At 52.7% G+C, this 19,346-nt stretch overlaps 1 protein-coding gene across 5 annotated transcripts in view; it reads right to left on the bottom strand.

The window, feature by feature from the left end:
• CCDC9B (coiled-coil domain containing 9B) overlaps window positions 1-18,986 on the bottom strand; it is a 47,610-nt gene extending 28,624 nt beyond the window's left edge. Inside the window, exons 1-6 of one of the 5 annotated variants that reach the window (XM_071808705.1) lie at window positions 10,454-10,909; window positions 10,007-10,188; window positions 9,484-9,597; window positions 8,760-8,864; window positions 7,951-8,013; window positions 7,391-7,555 (exon numbers count right to left, since the gene is read on the bottom strand). In XM_071808705.1, the coding sequence (XP_071664806.1) occupies window positions 7,391-7,555; window positions 7,951-8,013; window positions 8,760-8,864; window positions 9,484-9,597; window positions 10,007-10,114 (555 nt within the window). In that variant the 5' untranslated portion in view covers window positions 10,115-10,188; window positions 10,454-10,909. Of the gene's footprint in view, window positions 1-7,390; window positions 7,556-7,950; window positions 8,014-8,759; window positions 8,865-9,483; window positions 9,598-10,006; window positions 10,189-10,453; window positions 10,910-14,089; window positions 14,307-18,791 lie in introns of those variants that run through there. The other 4 variants (XM_065838950.2, XM_065838952.2, XM_071808707.1 and 1 more) reach the window with 4 other exon arrangements.
• Between the last annotated feature and the right edge of the window lie 360 nt (window positions 18,987-19,346).

The following is a 19,346-nucleotide window of genomic DNA, read 5'->3' as shown; positions in this document are numbered from 1 at the left end:
TTACAGGGAAATGACAGACTTAATAAGTCATCTCCATCTTTATCCCTGATCTTTTCCTTTTCTCTTCATCTGTGTGATTCCTCTGCTTGACTTTAGCAGGAATGAACAAACCTCAGAAGGCTCCCTCTCTACGGGATGGTGGATTTTCCTCTGGTTTTCTCCTTGGACTTTCACACATAGTGGCATCTTGATTCCAAAGGAGCTCAAAGTCTCCAAGTAAAGTTCAGTGACACTCGGGAACTCTTGGTTGCTACGATCTCGGTTTCAAAAACAAACAGCACACAGTGACCTCAGATTTGTGTGGAAGTCTCGCAAGCACCAGTGAATTTGCCACGACGTGATAGCGAGATGTCCTGCGCCAGCCTCGTCCTGCCCGGCTCTGCCAGCCGCGCAGATGTGAGCTGCAGGCAGCCCCGCTCCAGCCCGGCTCCGGCAGCGGGCCCGTCTCTACAGCTTCCTAACGCACCACAAATGTGTTGGGAGGTACTGGAGTAGTTCCAGCATCAGACCTTCAGTCTCCTGTTTATCCGTCTGTCACATGTGTCTAATTCCGCTGTCTCGGCAGAGCCAGTTCTGGAGTTAACTGATTTGTGAGGAGCGGGGCCCTGGACACGGTGGGAACATTTGTTCATTCCCTTGAGTATGTACAGCTCTGGTTTAACTCGCAGCTGTAGCCCCTAACAAGTTGGACTCCTGTTATTTCTGCTTCCCTTGAAATCAGCAAAGCCACATGTTGCATTCAAAGTAAGGATGTGCTGCCAATCTGCTCAGTGCCATTCTAGAACGTGTTGTTCTCTGTGGTTGTGTCAACACAGCCTCCTACTCGACTGCTGCTGAGGACCAGGGTCTGTGAGCCATCCCCAGGGACGTCAAGATCTTTTTTACTGAGAGAGTAAGATCCGACGGCCCAGAGAAGAGGCAGTCATTGAAATGTGGACTACGACTGCCTTGGCATCTACCCCAGCCAGACATTTAGCTGGACTTCTACCTGCAGCCAGGATATATGTCCTGGAAAAGTCCCCGTACCCTGTGAGCTGTTTTAAAGGCTTTAGTCCATGTATCTGTCTTAAGAAGGGTACGATTTTATCAAAGACCAGGCAGAGCCAGAAAGTTTGAACCAGAATCTAAACTGTTTTGAAATCCTAGCTTTACTACGCCCCCATGAACAGGGCATGCTGTACTGTCCTTAATTACACACCCCAGTGCGGTCTCAGCGTTCCAAGTCATTGCACTCCTGCAGCTCAGTGACTGCCTGACCACTACCATCAAGTCAGAAAGGGAAGAAGACAGTGGATTTTAAGAGCCTCAGAGCAGTAAGGAAGATGAGCAGAAGCCTGGAGAACATGGGCTTCAGGAGAGCAGGCGTTGACCTGTTCAGGGAACTGGAGGCAGGATCCTGCGGGATCTCCCGTGGAGAGAACAGAGCGTGATTCCTCTCAGAGGTACACAGCGAAAAGGAGAGAGGTGACAGACAGCCTGACACACGGCAAAGTACCACTGGAAACAAGGGAAAAAGCCACGATGGTGGTAGTGAGACACTTGAAAAGAGGTGCCCAAAGAGGCTGTGAAATCCATCATGGGATACTTTCAGAACTGGATGGGACTCAGCCCTGAGCAACCTGAGATCACTTTCTGGCAGAGGATCTGACGAGATGACCTCCAGAGGTCCCATCCCATCTCAGCTATCTGATGATTCTATTACTGTGTCCAACTCTGTTGCCTGCTTCAACTCTGAGTAACACTCAGTGAGGTTTTACATGTGCCTATGTGTGTATATGCATGTGCAGATGTATGCAAGGAACAAATTTAATGTGCAAGTACGAATTCAGTAATTTTGTCTGTGTTCTGCAGCTCTGGCTTTTACACAAGCAGAACTAGGTAACACAGATCAGATTTCGGGATCAGGCACCGAGCTCCGGGCTTTGAAGCGGCACCTGCTTCCGAATGACTGAATGGCATCATGTCCAAAGGTAACAAGCGTCCATTGCCAGAACTACGAGCCAATACAAACACAGGATGTTTTAAAATGAAAATAATATCCCAAATCCTGTTTATGTTCTATGATGCATGTATTTTATTCCTAGATTGCACTGAAACTGGAGACTGGAATTAGAATGCTCAGCATAGGATTCTTGCCTGCAGTCGAAGAAACCAGTGTGGTTTTTCTTTATGTCAGTGCAAATCAATATTAATGGATGTGAGTGGAAGAAAAATTAACCTTTTGAATAGACTGTCTTGGTCTTGTATTTCAGACCACAGAGATGTCTGGATAATTGGAAGCTGCAAATCTCTCCTGCCATCTCCTCTGGGTTCACGGGGCAATGCCCGTGGCCACAGGAGTATCCTCCGGTCTCATTCATGTTGGCAGTTAGTTAATTAGGCTGACATGATCCAGCAGCTCAGAAATACAGTGTTAACATGGTCATTTCAGGGAGTTACTGCGTATTGGCACTAACAGGCCAACTTTCTCCCACAGCTAGAAAGGATGAAGTGATGAGCATCATTGTGTGTGCTTCACAGTTCCCCTTTGTAAGGAAAACTAAACTCTTAGGCCTGGAGACATGGAAGGAAAGTGCTCAGCAGTTTTTTGAGGCCCCCAACACATCATGGGTCTGTGACTCAGCCCCAGAAATGTCAGTGGAGTCACAACAGGGACAAATCCAGCCCCCTGTTTTGGAACTGCTGCATACAAGACTGCACGCCTCTTCTTTCTCTCCCCACACCAGCCTCTCCTCTTCTGAAAACCTGTTCCTCACTCACATCTTTTTGGGAGGATGGCTCTGTAAAGCAATCTGGGCAATTGCCCAAAGCAATCTGTAAAGCAATTTTCTATGAAAGAACCTCTTTTCCCCAGCATCTGCCTCCCTGGCAGCAACTCTGCAGCTGAGGAGGCTCCTGCTGCGCCAAGGAGCTCTGCAGCCCCAGGAACTGCTGTTCCCTCCACATGCAAACAGGCCCCACAACGGACAGGGTTCTCCCACCCTAAGAGCAAAGCCCTCAGGAGCCACCCGACTGACCCCAGTGAGACTCTGCTGCCCAGGGCCCAGTCCTGTGTGACCCTAGCACAGCTGGGGGAGAGCCGAGATCTGCTGACAGCCCCTGCGGCAGCCAGGCACACTGCGCCTTGCACAGGGGGCTCTTCACTGCCTGCTCCTGGCTCTTGGCTCTATTTGTAGCATGGTTCAGAGGCTGAAAATACGATGTGGCTTTGCAACCACTGAATTGTCTGAGCCTGGTAGATACTCTGGTGCCGAAGCTGCACGTCACTTTGTTCTTCAATGGTTATTATTCCCAGGAAATACCTTTGCTCCGGGGATGATCCTGAGTTTTCTGTGACATTCAAGGCCATACATCTTCCCTGCTCTAAGCCCCAGCAGTGTGTACAGCCATCCCCGGTGGCACTGCTGAGGTCAGCTCATGAGCTGCAGAGCTGGGCTTGCTCTGCCCCAGACACAGGACCGGCACGAGCTGTTTAACACTCTAGCTAATATAATTTTTATTTAAAAAGTAAGCCCAGTGATGGCTTAGCAAAGTAATAGCAAGCTATTAATCTGTAACTTGTACATCAAACATTAATTCTAACTTAAGTCAGCAGCTGTTCCCTAGAGCCCTTCAGTGTTTAGGTGGTGACGGCCTGTCCTTTAGACAAATAACGTGGTCACAAATAACTCCCGCCAGGGACGCCCAGCACTCGGTGGGCACGTTTGGATTCATCTCTTGCTATCTGAGAAAGTCCTTCCTGAGGAGGAGCATGGGCCCTGAGAGCGAGCAACAGCAAAGCCACTACCTGAAAACCACTGCAGACGACTTGTATCCAAATACCGTAATCAAGACTGAAGCCTCCAAGCGTGCTACTGGATTTACAGGGAGGTGGCCCCTTCCCTGGGCCATCGGATGTCAGAAGTCACAGCAGGAAGGCTGGCGCTTTGGCAAAGCCATTAAACTCTGCAGTTTATCCAGCAGATGGCAAGGAACACTGAGAGGCTGAGAGAGGAAATACCCATTTAGCAGAGCTGTGGCGCATACCAGCTGGGAGACCACCAGCTTCACTACGGAATACCGTCCCTCCTTCCTTCCCTCCCTCGCTCCCCATATTGCTTCTGGCTAAGACGCGCTGCCTGAAGAAACATTCTGCTTAGTGTGCCGACATGTGCCTTCCTTCTCTTGCTTATTATCTGAAGAACATCAGTGATTCCCTGGATGGCTTGTCCCACACTGGGCAGCCCTGGCCCTCAGTGGGCTAGCTCCCAAAGCCAGGGATGTCGGATGAGGAAATGCCCACGCAGAGCCAGGGGGACAGAGAGCGCGGCCCGGCTGGCCAGCGATGCCTGGCAGAGCCACCTCCTGCCCTCCACGGGGCCCGTCCCGGCTCACCCGCTGCCCGCGGGACACTGGGACTCTGGCAGTAGCTGCTCCCCTGCCGTCAGACAAAACTACACCGCTGCCCTGGTAGCATTTCGCTGAGAAACTGTAAACTGAGAAGCGCCACGTTACGTCTGAGGCATGCCCCAGATCGCAACCGCAGCGTTAAAAACGCCCATCTCACAAGCATCGGGAAAAGAACATGGGCAACAACAGAAAACAATGGACTTCTGTCCAGCTTATGCTATATCCCAGCTGCCTTGCCTTTGATGCTTCTTGCTTTACAATGGTACGTGATATTTAGGATTGAATGTGAATGGTTTTCTGCACAGCCCAGGAACTCTGTTGCTTGAACCTGTCATAGGAACCTTGCTTGAACCTGGCAACGCTCACAGGAAGGACAGCGATGGCCCATTTCGTCACCCCAATATCACCAAGCAAGTCTCTCCAGGGACGCCGGGTGAAGCCTCGCTTACTGCGACACTGAAGCAAGTTATCCACCCTCTTTCAATCCTCAGCAGCCCAGAGGATGCCTTAACAGGGCACCAGCAACAACTAAGCTTGTACTTCATATGATATCAAATAGAATTTTGTCCAAAATCCTAATAAATTTTCCCTCTCACCCACTGCAGTCCCATCTCTTCCTGCTCATTCATTTGGAGAGCTACATTTAAAGTAACTAAGGGAAGGTTCTGGATTGGTGCCACTGGAACATTCACCAATAAATCAGTTTTCCTCTGTCATCAGGTCAGGCTGCTGGGTTGTGCTTTACACCGACACTCGGGAGACCCTGTGGGGCTGCCAAGGCCTGTGAAAGGTGCTTAATGCAAGCAAATTAATATATACCATACAACAGGGAACTTATGGGGAGCATCCACAGAGGTCTGTGTTTTGAGCAGAAAAATCTCAGAGGTCTGTTAATTGGCAACGCTGAAAACCCCTGGCACAGAGTTGAAGGCAGCAACGTGCTTTAGCTGCCAGTGCTTTGCGCTAACACAAATCCCCATCTAGGACTGGAATTCTGAGCTACGGATGATGGAAACGGCTCCAGGGGACGCAGCCTTCTGCGAGAGCTGCTCACTCTGCCAGTGTAATCGCCTCAAATATAAACCCCCCATGCAGAGCTACGTAGCCGTGGGAAACCTTGAGGAGCCTCTCAAGTACCCCACTGATACCGTTCAGTCAGCAATGAGGGTGGCTGGATTTCTATGGACTCTTCATTCTAAGAAAAACGAGATTTATCCCCTTACATAAAGAGGAGGTTTGGTTGTGCTGGAATGAGATTTCACTTGAAGGGGATGTTCGCACTACCGGCAATCCATCTGGAACAAAGGAAGTGTGAGCCCTCGGCCCCTTTCTCCTGAAAAATCATTCTGAAAGGTGTATTATTTCCTAAACGGTTCAGTTCCTTCAAGGTAACATATAATGACTTTATAATGGCACAGTGATTGTGGCCTATTTCTTCATGGAAAGAAAGGGTAATTAGGTCACGAAGAAACAGAAATGAAAAGGCATTCGAGGCACAAAATCGGAAAAATATTTCCAAGATGCCTCAGAGGGAGAACCGGCGCTGTGCCTTTTGTTTACAGCCCAGGCCCTCAGCACTCCCGCCCCGCACGGGGCAGCAGGAAGGGTGGGGTTTCACTCCATTGCCCTGGGGAATGTCTTTGGCTCGGACCTCAGTTCCGAAAAGCCCGCTCTCATTTTGCAGGCCAGGCACGTTCCTGCGCCTAAAAGTGGACCCAGGGGAGCACCATTTGCTGCCACCATTTCCTTTTCCCAGCGGTGCCGTGACGGGGACAGGAGCCGACCTCGTCTGTCCCGTTCCAGCAAGGCAGGGGCCAGCCGAGGCTTTCTGTCTGCTCCCCATCAGCGCAGGCAGCACAAAGGGGCTGTGCTCACCTCGTGCTGTGTCTCCCGCTGCCTCACTGATGCTTTCTCAGTCAATAAATAGATAAGATTGCCTCTTGTATTCTTTTGGACCACAATCAACAGCAAGAAACACCATGTGCAGCAATGATCTCCCCCCAGGGACGGGGAGAGCTCCCCCGAGCTCCCGCACCGCTGCAGCTGTGCACACAGATACTACGGTTTCCCAAAGAAGGTGGCACTTCTGATCCTCCTTCCTATTTATCTCGTGGTCAAACTCACTGACTCCAGTGAGAACAAGATCAGTTTCCTGAGATAAACTCCAAGTGAGGAATATAAAAACATGAAGCTCATGCAGGCACATACTTCATTGGACACGCTGCCAATACTAACTGCCAAAGCTTTATCAAACCCTTCTTGGCAAATAAGCCCCGACATGCCGAAGCTGTCACTAGGATCATTATATCTGGATGTGCAGACTGCGCGAGGGACAGGGTAGCACCCAGGGGAGGATGCTTTGGGATTTAAAAAATGAAGTGGTATTTTCAATTACTTTTGCCTTTTCGCACATTTTTTAATTAAGTCTGCAAATACTGGGTCACATTTTCTGCCCATCGCATTGGCAGCTGCAACTGACACTCGTGTCACTCTTTTCTTCTTCTGCACTTAGGACTTTTGGGAATACAGCAACAGGGAGAAATATGCTGGGTTTACCACCGAACCTCACTGCCTCCCTGGGAATGGCTGGGGAGTAACAGCTAAATCAGTCTGAGCTCCCACTTATCTCCATCCCCTTTCCAGGCACCTGGCACAGTTTAACAAACCCGCTGGTGGCCCAGGAGGGCAGTGAGGTGACCGACCTCTCCGGAAGGGATCTGCCAACGCACAGCTCGGTGGAGCTGCTGGGAGGCTTCGCAAGGCCTGGGGGCTGAGTCCTGGGAGTCACACGTGGGGAGAAAAGCATGTGGCAACTCAAGATGGAAACTGAGGCTGTGCTGAGGGGTTGAGAAATGAGAGGAAAGGAGAAGGAAGGGAACTATTCCCTTCAGATGAGAGATTGGGGGACACGCTGAGCACGCAGCTCAAGTGAGGGGCAGAACAGAAGCTGCTTTGGAAGTCAAGAGGCTGCAGTGTAAGAGGAATCTTTTCCCCTGCTCACCTTGGCTTTGTTGTCCATGGTAACAGCCAGCTGCATCCTCTTCCCCATCCTGAACGTGAACATATGATCGGCTTCCTCCTCCTCCTCCTCCTCCTCACTGCCAATGCCAAACCCAGGGCTTGTAGGACAGGGGCTCACCCGCTTCTCGCTCACAATCCTTTTGTCCTGGAAAACGAATGACTTCCATTAGCAAATGCAGGCCCCTGGGCTCACCAAGGCGATTCCCTTCCCCAAACACACCTGCACGCGAGCAGGAAGGCCGGCGACAGAGCAGGCAGGCCTTGCCCCGAGGAAGCCTTCTGTGCCTGGCACAGGGCCGTGACATTCCTGGGGAACAAGGGGCTCGTTGTCTGCTCAGCAGCCAAACCCACAATTACAGCGGGTCCGGAAAATCCTTTGCACTTACAAATCTGACATTTCAGATTAAAATGCCAGAGTTATAGGAAACAAATGTCATCCTCCTCTCTCTCTGCAGCACTCTGAGTTAGATCGGGAAAGCCTAAGTCCTGATGGAGATGGCCTTGGAAGCCAAGTGGGTGGCTCCTGAAGGGGGTGCTCACCATCGAGAGGGCTGGGCTATCTTGTCCATAGTGTTCAGTCTGGGTTATTGCATCTTTCAGGTCCTGTATGAGAGAAAAACGTGTGCAACAACGCACCTCCGGAGAAAAGCAATGGCTGGGGCACGGCTGAGAAGTGAGCAAAGTGCTAGCCTGGCTCCGACAGCCCAGGAGGGAGTGCAGCTCAGTGGGCTCCATGCTCGCTTTTCCAGAAGGCTTCCCCCGGGGTTAAAGCAAGACCAGCCAGAGGGTTTGCCAAGCCCCACACTGCCAAGAGGGGTGGGCAGGGCTTGTCAGAAACAGATTTGGTCCAGTTAGGAAGGAAATCCGGGACCTGAAGCCTTTGTCCCAGTTTTTGGAAGCCCCAAAGCAACCAAGGGCTGCTTGCTTTGCTCACTCACAAAGCCTCTGTAGACCAGGACTTTGCCCAGCCTGCAGGCACCCTCAGAGGCATTCCCGATGCCTCCAATGACACACATACACCTGACAAACTCTGCCTACGTATTTGCAGTGATGCTGACACCTGGGACCCATCCAGGACCAAGTGTGACTGTTAACACATTCGTCTGCCTGTGAATTCTGTGTGCTCGGGTACAGGTGCCTGGGCATGGCTGGAAATGGATGTGCACCAGCTAAAATCACTTTGGGCACACATCTCTGCAGAATTTTCACATCCTTCTGCAAGGGCTGAGGAGCTATATCCTACGCCTGACAGAGCTTTGCTGCGGAGGCTCTCTCTTCCAGAAACATCACTGTGCCGAGGCAGGACTGGAGTGAGAGCTGTCCCATGGTGAAAGAGAGGCAGCACTTACATTGTGAGCCTTAGTGATAGTAATAGTGAGTCCATCCTGCTTGGGTCTCCTGGAGGTAACTGCCATTCCCTCCTGCTCAGCTCGCTTCTTGTCCTCTTCTATTTCCTGAAAAACATAGATATCCTTATCACAGCCTGTCTGCAGCTTATCTCCTGCAGGCCACTGGGTGGGCTCTCTTGTGAAGGCAGGATCAAGAAAACAGGAGCACTTCCTCTGAATTCAGAGGGCAAGGCTGCAGTAACCAGCAGGCTGCAAGAGCCTTGAGTTGCCTTCATCTCCCCCTTTTTCATGGAAACTCTTTTGGACACCTCTGTGCTCCACTGGGACTGGCCAGGGAAGAGCTTCCAGCCACGCCACTGCCCCAGCAGGGAACATCAACCTACCAGGTGTCTTGAGGATGCGACCTCCTATGGAGCCAAGAGGATTACGAGGATTCCAAGAGGAATACGAGCTGAAGGGGGGGAAGGTGTGATGCAGATACAGAACGACAGGAGGGTGAGAGGAGATGCTCCAGCAGTAAGGCAGGTGTCAGTGAGCCTGCTTTCCAACGTGACTCAGGAGCCGTAGCTAAAGGCAGAGCTGTGCCCACCTGCTCCGAACACTCCCCGATGTAAAACTGTTATCTGTACAACAAGGTCACTCCAATACTGCTGACTGTTTGCTCTACACTGCGAGCTGAGGACTCCAAAACGGAGCTGGGGAAAGTCAGAACCTGCAGACTTACTTGGTATCTTCGGATGAGCGCTTCATTCTTTTTCCGCAAAGCCAAAATTTTCTTATCAAGTTCAACATCTTTCAGCTCTTTCTTCCTTAACATTGCATCATCCACAGCAGCATCCTGAAAACAGAAGGAGCAAAGATCTTCTCAGTTATCACACCAACAAGACAAAACCTGCTCCTTCTGTTTGGGCAGGCTGGGAAGCGGAAGAATGTTTCCCCACCATTTCTCCCCTTGGTCCTCCATTAAAAACAACACTGCATCTTGTAAATTGACTTTTTTCTGCCAGCAAAAAGCTGATGTCCTATTTTTATGGCTGCCAGTAGGCTTCAGTGTTAACACACTGCTTAGCTCTATGCAGTAACGTCACCTCTCCCTGCTGTTTGTTCAGGTGTTCTCAGGGACATCAGTTCCCTTCCACTGCATTCAGAGAGCACCTTGGATCCCACAGGTGATAACAAATCGGATTTTTTAAATTCTAGTGACAGAAGCATCTGGCAAAAATTAATGCTGATGAATATCAACTCACTGCGGCGAGCTGATCCATATCGTCTAGACTCTGCCTGGTGTTTGCATGAGGAGCAAGGTGGCAAGGCTGAGATCTCCAAGGCTCTACAGGTTGATTTTTAAACAGCATTTTTGTGCTCTCCTCATCAGCACGGCATCCGCATGCTGCAGGGTCTCACAGGCCCTCTCCACGCACACGGAAAGCTGGACGGGACAAAGTGAGGCTGGGGGGGGGGAGGAAACGAACTGCAAACCTCTGAGCAGGCTCTGTATGCCGGGGGATCTGTTCTGCTGACGCGGCAGCTCCAACACCCGCAGGGGCCCCCAGCTGCACCGGTGCCGTTCACCCCGCACAGTAACGTGCCAGCAGCACTGCAGCAAACCTGGCTGCCGGGCACAGTGTGCACTGCCCACAGCGCCACAATGTTTGGAGGAGTCCAGAAGCAAACATAACAAAACCATCGCCCACCTTGCTACAGCTGGATGTGGCTCCTGTGGGCGACTCTCAGGGCTGCAAACCTGTGAGGCAGAAACTGCCAGCGCGTGGCTGAAAGGCACATTGGACGGCATACCCTGGTCCCACAGAATCCTTCTGGTGGGAAAAGACCTTTGAGATCATCGAGTCCAACCGTTAATCTCACAGCGCCAAGTAACATCTTGGCCCTGGAGCTGCTGTGCTCTCTGGGCCAGTACCAGCCCCTGCTGCAGGGGCCTCAGCGGGGGAACCTGCGCCCACCTCCAGCCCAGCCCTGCCTGGTGCTGAGCTGCTGGCTGCTACACGCCTGCTCCTCAATGCAGCCCAGTGGCATGGGCACACCGGGCACAACCCGTGAGGCTGCGGTAGCAGAGACGGGCCGAGCGCCCGGCAGGAAGGACACACAGAACGGTCGCGGCCGGTTCCAGACGGTTCCAGACGGCTCCAGCATGGGCCACCCACTCAAACTCAGCCAATCAGAGGAGTCTGTGGGGCCTCTGAGCCAATCAGAGGAGTCCGTAGGGCTCTGAGCCAATCAGAGGAGTCTGTGGGGCCTCTGAGCCAATCAGGAGAGGCTGTGGGCCCCCAAGCTGTCAGAGGTGGGAGATGTCTGTGCAGCCCCCAGGCAAGGCCATGGCGGCACTGTAGAAACCTATGGAGGGGAAAAGGGAAGGAGAGCAGGGGAGGAGGAGGGCATGAGGAGGGTGGTCAACCTGCGCGGGGACCCTTGAGGAGCTACCAGGTGTGAGCCCCCATTGCTAGCGCTGCCCTCGCCAAAGGGACAGAAAACAATCGGAGGAGTAGTGCCAGGAGGGAAGAAGGGGTGTTCTTCCAAAGGGTGTGTTTGTTTGCTTTCATTGTTCTTTAAAACCAGATCCAGTTGTTAATAGATGGTTAATCGGCAAATAAAATTGACTGAAATACACCCAAACAGTGAATGTTGCTGCTCGCGATGCACAGGCAGGGCGTGGGCTCTGCCTGTGCCCGTTGGCTTCCCATCGAATTCCTCATAAGAACACCAGGACCCTCAAGACAGCTGTTGGCTTCCCCATCTTTATGGGAGCGAATCTGCGCTGGATTCCTGCTGCCCTCGCCTCTGCGGGGCTGTGCCGGGCCCGAGGGCACCGTGCCCAGCAGCACGTCATGTGGCATTGTGCCAGGGTGACAATACCCTGCTCCTTTTAAAGCACAGGATTTTAGATGAGCTGCAGGAATTACCTCCTTAAGACGGGAAGGTTCTCAGCTACCTGGGAGGTGGACACCATCTAAGAACGTGGGCAGGTTTGATCAGCTGGCCCTTTGGAAAATAATCCTAGGTAGCACATGGGAATTCAGCCAGGGGTTAGCATCACTGCTCCTCCAAAAGTGTCACGGGCCTCTTGGGAACCAGGGCTCCGAATCATCCCGTCTGCATGGCCAGCGCTCGCTTCGAAGGAGGGGATCCAGCTGCTGAATCACGGCACATCCCTGCAGTGCCAGCTCTGCCTTTCAACAGCTTTACATGAAAAAACTAACTATATTTCAAAGCTAACTATGTTTCAGGTCTGATCAAGCCGATCTGTGCTTGGTCTGCAAAGAATAGGGCCACAGATGGGGGAGAAGCCTGAGAAAAGGGACTAAAGGTTGAAAACATGAGGCAGAAGAGGTGTGCTGGATGTCAGAAACCAGCGAGCGGAGAGGCAGGAGAACTGGTTTGCTAAAGCAGAGCTCAGATCCTGCACAAGCGCCTCTTCACTCATGGCCCTGGCGAGTATTTTACCTGTGCCGATTTACCAGCCCTTGCCGAGGGGACACAGGCACACGTTTGTGCTCAGGTGGAACAACAGGGACATTGAAACCGCCTCTGCCCATTCTCCTGCTGGACAATGGGGTTTTGTCAAGGTCTGCGGGAGAACCAAACACGCTTTTCCATTGCCGTCAATCAACCGGGTACACAGCAGGTGAGTAGATTGTATGTGTGGGTGGATACACTTTCATGGCCATTTTGCAAGGCTGATTAAAGCTGAGTTTGGTGTTTACCTGCACAGAAGCTATTCTGTGAGCACTAAATTGGCAGGTTCGCTGTTTGCTGAGAGCTGGGGTGTTGGCGGCTTGAGGGTGGGATCAAAGTGGTGCATGCCCTCAAACACACCCCTTTCATCTTCACATCCCTTTGAAGGAGGACGGACAGGGCTGCCGGCCCAGGGAGAATTTACAAATTCCTGCAGAGGTTGTAGTTGTGCTCCTCTGTTTTCAAAAGCAAAAAAATGGAAAAGACCTGTCGGGTCGTTCTCCCTCTCCGTGCGAGACTGCACATTCGTCAGCATTTTGTCTGCGCTACAACACAGCTAGTGTGGGGGGCAGGGGGGCCTTTCCATTTCCAGCTGGAAACAAGTCACTGGAAGGAAAGTTTTACTGGTATTCAGCACTTCTCCTCCCCTTTATTAATGAGGCCGTTAATGTATTCCTCTCTGTGTGACCTGTTTCAGCTAATGCAGGACTGCGGACGAGAGGTGGTCGCTTGCCCGCACAGCCTGGGGCCGCAGAGCCGCAGAAGCACCGAGCGGCACTGGGCGCCCACGCACCGGCTCGCAGGGGCTCACCCATTGTACGGTTCAGCCAAATCAGCGTTTGCTCGTCAGCCGCCGCTCCCCGCCAGCCGATAACAGGGGGACGTGCCCTCTCCTCTGCTTTGGGAACAAATCTGCCGCCCCAGCCTCTGCTGAAGCTGATGCTCAGGATGAAAAGTGGCTACGCCGTGCCCTCCCCGGGGTAAAGCTCTTCCGGGGAGCCAAGGTGCCCGTATGTCACAGCGACGGGAGAGTTATAAATGGCTTTGGCAGAACAAACGTGCCATGGCTTTGAATCAGAAAGCAGCTGAGCCCAGTGCCTCCTAGATAGCAAGGCAGAGGGACAAAGCCGCAGAACGGGAGGCCTCTTTCTATCGCAAATAAAAATGTCACAAAGGCAGAAATGGAAAGCTAGCGGCTTCGTGCTTCAATTAAATGACGACATCTCATCCTGTCATACCCACGCCTGAGCGGCACACACACTTGCTGCGCAGCTCCTCGGGGGCTGGGGGGACACCCGCTCCGCACTGGCTCTGCGTGCAGTGTTTTCCCACATACTTTGATGCAGCGAGAGACCTCGGAGGCAGCGGGGTTGGAAAAGCGAGAAAGACAGAAGGTGGGGGGGAGGGAGGAGGCGAAGGGAGCGGGGCCCTTCGCTAACGCTCTTCTGCGTAAGCAAATGCATCCGCTCTTTTTAAGAAATATCCTCTGGCTTGACAGCTGCAGCCGAAGCCCTTGCCGGGACAGGCAGCATCCAGCACTCCCCGCCTTTCTGTTAGTTATCTGCCCTGGTCTCCCACCCTCCCGGGAGGCACGTTGTCCTGAGCCGGGCGCTGCAGCCTGCCCCGCCAATGGACGCGCAAACCCCAGCACCCAAAATCTACCCCCCCGGAGCCCCCTGATGCAGCACAGCTTGTTTGTTCCCTCTGCCTGCTGGCAGCCGGGCAAGGAGAAAAACAACAAAGCGACAGCCACCGAAAGGCCACCCTGAAGGAAGCGAGCGCAAGTCATTCCGTGGCGTTTTGGGTGGGGGACCCCACCGCCCCGCGCCCCTCCCAGGCCCCACAAAGGCAGCACTCACAGCTCGGTGCATGTTGGACATCGCGGCGAAGCCCAGCGGATTCCAGAGCAGAGCTAAAAGAGGAGAGCCATCAGACGGCCTTTCTCAGCACTGGTTGCACAGCATACAAGATCATGTTTTGATTACAAAAGCCTCGTCTGGGCTCCCAGCCAAGAGCACTGGCTGCCTAATATACCGAGCACAGACAGGGTTTTGAGTGCCTGTGTCCTCCTCTCCAATCTCACTCTCTTTTTAAAAGAAACACTCCCCTTTTTCCCACCCTCCTGACTCCTTTTAACTTCCTGATGCCACAAGCCCTCGTTCAAAGTGGGGAAAGCGGGGCGAACAATGAAAAATGGATCAGGCAAACAGCTTGACTTCACTCCGTGGCCATTCATGGGGTCGTGTTATTTGTTATGCATGGTTAAATGCACGCCTGGCGGGGGAGCGGCAGAGTCTCTGGGGTCCTGAATGTCTTGTGAATGCCAGTATGTGCATAAGCCTTCACGGGAAAACAAGTGCCACACTTGCCTTTTGCTGTTTAATTCCAGTATTCTCTGGGGTGATTTCCCTGCTTTTAAAATGTGCCTTTCTTTCAGGGAGGGAGCAGAAGCGATGCTGTGGAGTGGGCAATACCAGCAGGCTCTGTGATTAGCAGAAAGCACATAGTCAAAGGAGAGGGTCCCCATGTGTCCTCATCTGAAATGCTGCCAGAATGACCCCCCAAGGAGAGACACGAATTGTGGGGCTTTGAGCAAACAGGCAGCATTTGTCTGCTTCTGTCTCAGGGACCCAGATCAGGCAAGAGGTGAATGGGAAATGGAAGCACATGGGAATATTTTGGTGCCCAAGGACTGATGTACACCCCAACCTTAATATGAGGGCCCTGCTATGTTCATATGTTAAAACAAACAAACAAACAAAACCCGAGGAGGCCTGCTGCTGGTACCTGTCCCTCTGAGACCTCTGAGCGGCTCAGCCGCTCACAAAATCCCAGAAGCTCAACCCAAAATCCAGCATGGTTCAAGAGAAGCCTTCAAAGGACTTTGAAGAACTCTGAATCCGGCCCCTCCTCTATGCAGAACTCCAGCGACTGGAGATCAGGACTAAGGCACTAAAGGAGCTGGAAGTGTGACTTAGTAAAAGTGCTTAGAGGGAAAGACTGACCCATATTAATGAGCAGCTACTCAAATGATGAAAGGGAATTGGAACAGTTTCCCAGGCAGTGCCTCTGGATTCAGGCTTGAGGAAGGAAATGAAGGCTCTGCTGTGGACAGAAAATTGGGAAGAAGACACAAGAGCTTTGCTAGAGCCCAAGTGCTTGTCAAGAGGTTTGTGAAGGACAAGCCTGTGCAGAAGGTGTGGGGCCACGCGGGGCTTTTCCTGACCCCGGCAGCGCAGGGCAGCTCAAGGATGGCGCTGCCTTGGGTTTCCAGACTGGCACAGCCCCTGGTGAGGGTGGGGTGATGGCCCATTTTTGGTTTGGCTGGTGGCCAGAGGGCCGAGGTCAGCCCCAGCAAACGCTGCGGGGCTGAGCCAAGGAGTCAATGTTCATGGAAACACTTTTTCCAGTGACAGTGCATTATCCTATTGGTGTGGTGGCCACGCTCCTGGGCTCGAGGAGCCTGCACATGCTGCAAACACCCAGGTCCAGGTCAGCACAGAGACCCACACCGCTATCCCAGGTGCTTTGCACCATGTGCAGCAGAGTCCATCCTGTGGATCACAATAGCTAAGGGCCCGTGTCATGCCCAGGTTGTCAAGGCTTAAGCTAAACACTCGCAAGGAGTTTCTACAGACCTCATGGCCATGGCATCCGAGGTATCTGCTGCTACTGATGGTATGGCCGAGCTTTTCCAGCAACCAGCAGTGCTGTGAGCAGACATGAAAAGCCCCAAAATACCTTTGCCTTTGCTAATGTCTCTGGAGAGCTGCAATTCCCTCCAGGGCAGCGTCGGCTGCTCCACTGCCCTCGACACAAACAGCTGACATTTCTCAGATGTCCTTTATCATGTCTGAGTGGCATAAATGACAAGCGTCTACTTCTGCATCGTCGCCTGGGACTGATGAGAAGATGAATGCTCGATTAACGCTGTGGACATGGAAACCTGGGGGCAAAAGGGCCCAGTCGAGGAAGCAGCTTCTGCAGCTGCAGCAGTGGGGCAGAACTGGTTGGTCTGGGGACCTGTTTGTGCTCTCGGGACTCTCACAGGACATAGAAAGCAGAACCTTACAAATGCACTGAGATTTATGCAGTTATATACATGCACATATATTTGTTTATGCCTGGTGTCATGGCCAGAAAGGGCTGCAGTAACACCAAGGCCCTCCTCAGCTTGAGGGTTTGCTCTGAACTGTCAAAACCTCTGCTTTGCTCTCAAGTGCAGGGTAAATCCCGAGATAACCGCTGCCTTCCCAGGGGGTCTGTGCCCACCCCAGGGGAAGGGCTCTCAAGGACCATCATCCTGGCACCAGGGAGCACCAATACCCAGAGCTCTGCTCCTTGGGAAGAAGGGGAGCCAAAGGTTGGCCCTGTGGTCTTTGCTTTTTGGCAGGGGATGTATCGGCCCCTGAAGGAGCAGTCCCTGGAGAGGAGAGCAGCTTGCCTTCAGGAAAGCCCGAAAGCTGGAGGAATCAAGAGCACACAAGGGGACTTTTGCTGCGCGGCCCTGCGGGGCTGCCCTCCCTTGAGCACAGCCCTCAGCTGCCGGCGTGCAGCCCCCGATCTCCACCCACGGCAAAGTTTGCTGGAGATTTTTCCGGAGCAAAGGAAGGAAAGCAGAGCAATGACCTGCCCATTTTGTGCTCGTGATGGTGAAATAGTCCCTTTCTGTAGCTGCGCGCTGCAAAGCCTCTCTCTGACCAGTTTCAGCACAACCAACCATCTCTGACAGGAATCTACAATCCCCCCACTCCAGGACAGCATTCAGCAGCTCGCAGAAACTAATTGCCCCATGTTCTGACAGTTCCTCAATAAACCCAAACCTCAGTGCCCTGAGAGGCATTCCTGGCATCCCCTCATCAGCCCTTCCACCAGCAGGAACCGCGTTGGCTTGAAATCCTCCTTCCTTTTCTTTTTGCACTGTGTGAAACTCCTCCACAGCCACTCGGTCCCATGCTGCCACTTTCCCCAAGTGCTCTTCACCCATCTTCATCTTGGCTTCTCTCCCTTTTTTGCATGACTGCTATTTAGTCAACAGATGGCACTCGGTAACTGCTGGGAGAAGCTGCAAACCAGCTGCCAGAAAAGCCCACTGGAGAAGGAGCCGGAGGTCTGGCTGTTTGGGGAGCCTGCTTTTGTACCGGGGATCGGGGCTACAGATAAGCCGCACGACCAAGTTTCAGAGGCGCTCCCGTACAGCCATGAACTCACGGATCCTGCTGCCTGAGGCTCCTGAGCAGAATTAGCAACCCCTCTCCAGGCCTGTCGGATAGAGGGAGGGACGGGAACACGCAGTGTATCAAAGAAGAGCTTCCCGGTGGCCTGGAGGCATCTTTCCTGCCAGCCACAGAGCAAACTGCCCCTCAGTAAGCATACTCCTCCTTTGCTCCCTTGCCTACCCCCTGCTCTGATCCTTCGGTCAGCTGGAACTGTGGGATAAAAAGGCGTTTGAGGCGTTTCCTCCAGCCAGGAGAAAGGTCAGCGTGCTCCCTGCGCTGGGAGGAGGGACCGGCCAGAAACTTCAGTCGGGCTTCAGCTGGGGAGACTCATAAGGATCAAAGGACTGCTGAGACATACGTTTTCAACTGTATCAATATGCAATTAAAATGAAAACTACCGAAGCTAGTTAAAAGATATAATGGCAGCTTGGTCTTGCTTAAAATCCGGGAAGATGGCAGCTCCCTGTTGGTACCAAGGGGCTGCCTTCCCGTGGCGATACCAATCACAGCACCAGCACAGAAACCTCTCAGGACGTGCAGAGTAGCCTTGTTCCCATCAGAGGACAAGTTTGTCCCCTCTTGTCCCCCTCCCTGTGCATTATCCCAGTCTGCAGGTTCTTTCCCCAAGTCCTGTGGGTGAGATCTGTGTCTACCCACATTTAATGCCACCTTGAATAACTCATTGTTTCATCCCCTCACCTGACACTTTCTGCTCTTGAAATACTTGTAATTCTAGTGTAGGTAGGTAGAGGCTGAGCGAACAATAAGAGGATCTGTCCTCTTAGTTCTTCCCACTTCCAGACATGCACAGCAGGGCCGACGGCGGGTTTGCTGATCCCATTTACCGCCCCAGCCTTCAGACGCAGGACACAGGACCCAGCCTTGGGAAGGGCGCTAGGCTGTGGAAAGTGGCCAGGCCAGCCAGTCAGGCGGGTTCTTCTCATGTTTGATGGAAGTGCAGTGCTCTGGGGAAGCACGGAGAGCGGCAGACAGCACCTGTTTCACCTGGGGGACAGCCGGGGCCAAGGGAGCTCCCCAGCCCAGCCCAGCCCAGCCCAGGGCTTCAGCCCGGACCCAGGGGGACATGGGCAGCCCAACGGCCTCTAACTTGTAGTTCACAAGCTGCAGATGAGCGTGGATGAGCCAGCTGGCTCCCGACACAGTAATGGGCCCTTTGTGAACCCCAAAAAGTGAAAATTACTCAACACATGGCTGCTTTGGGGCCACACCGGTGGCAACGTGACCCACGTTCAGTGCCTCTCATCCCAACCAACTCAGTTAAAACTTAAACCATTTCACATCCCTTTTCCAGCAGAACTCAAAAGAAATTCCAGAGACCCACCTTGGCTCCAGGATCTGAACCGGACTGAAGACCCTTGGCGGGCTCCAGCGGCGTCACATCGCAGCGGTGCTGCATGGGTTCGCTTTGCGCTCAGCTGGCGGGGACACGGGCCGTTCCTGCACAGGGTTAAGGTGCGGAGCTGATTTGGAGAACAAGTCCAGGGAAAGTGCAAGGGCCGGGCTGCAAGAGGCACAGAGACGCCTGAGAAGGGAGGAGATGAAAAGGGGAGTCAAGGTGGCAATTAAATATTAAAGGACCAGTTCAACAATAATTAATACTTGCGTGGAGAGAAAGGGTGGAGGTACCTGAAGCACTCACAGACACTTGCTGTGCTACGCCTGGCTGGCTGAGTGCTTCACTCAAGTGGCAGAAAACTCTTGAAATGGCAAATAATCCATGCTCCAGCAGGATGGAAATCATGATTCAAGAGAGTGAATTAAAACCCAGCTGGAGACGCTGGTTCTTCTCCCAGTTTTGATCTGAATTGGAGCCACATTGGCCTTATTTCAACCCTTGCACAAGCTGAGGCTCAGCTTGTGATAAATCTATATGACA

This window comes from Patagioenas fasciata, chromosome 5 (genome assembly GCF_037038585.1).
Source record: "Patagioenas fasciata isolate bPatFas1 chromosome 5, bPatFas1.hap1, whole genome shotgun sequence".
NCBI classification, from domain to species: domain Eukaryota; kingdom Metazoa; phylum Chordata; class Aves; order Columbiformes; family Columbidae; genus Patagioenas; species Patagioenas fasciata.
Note: the sequence above shows the minus strand (reverse complement) of the source record. Positions and strands in the feature narration are given on the sequence as shown.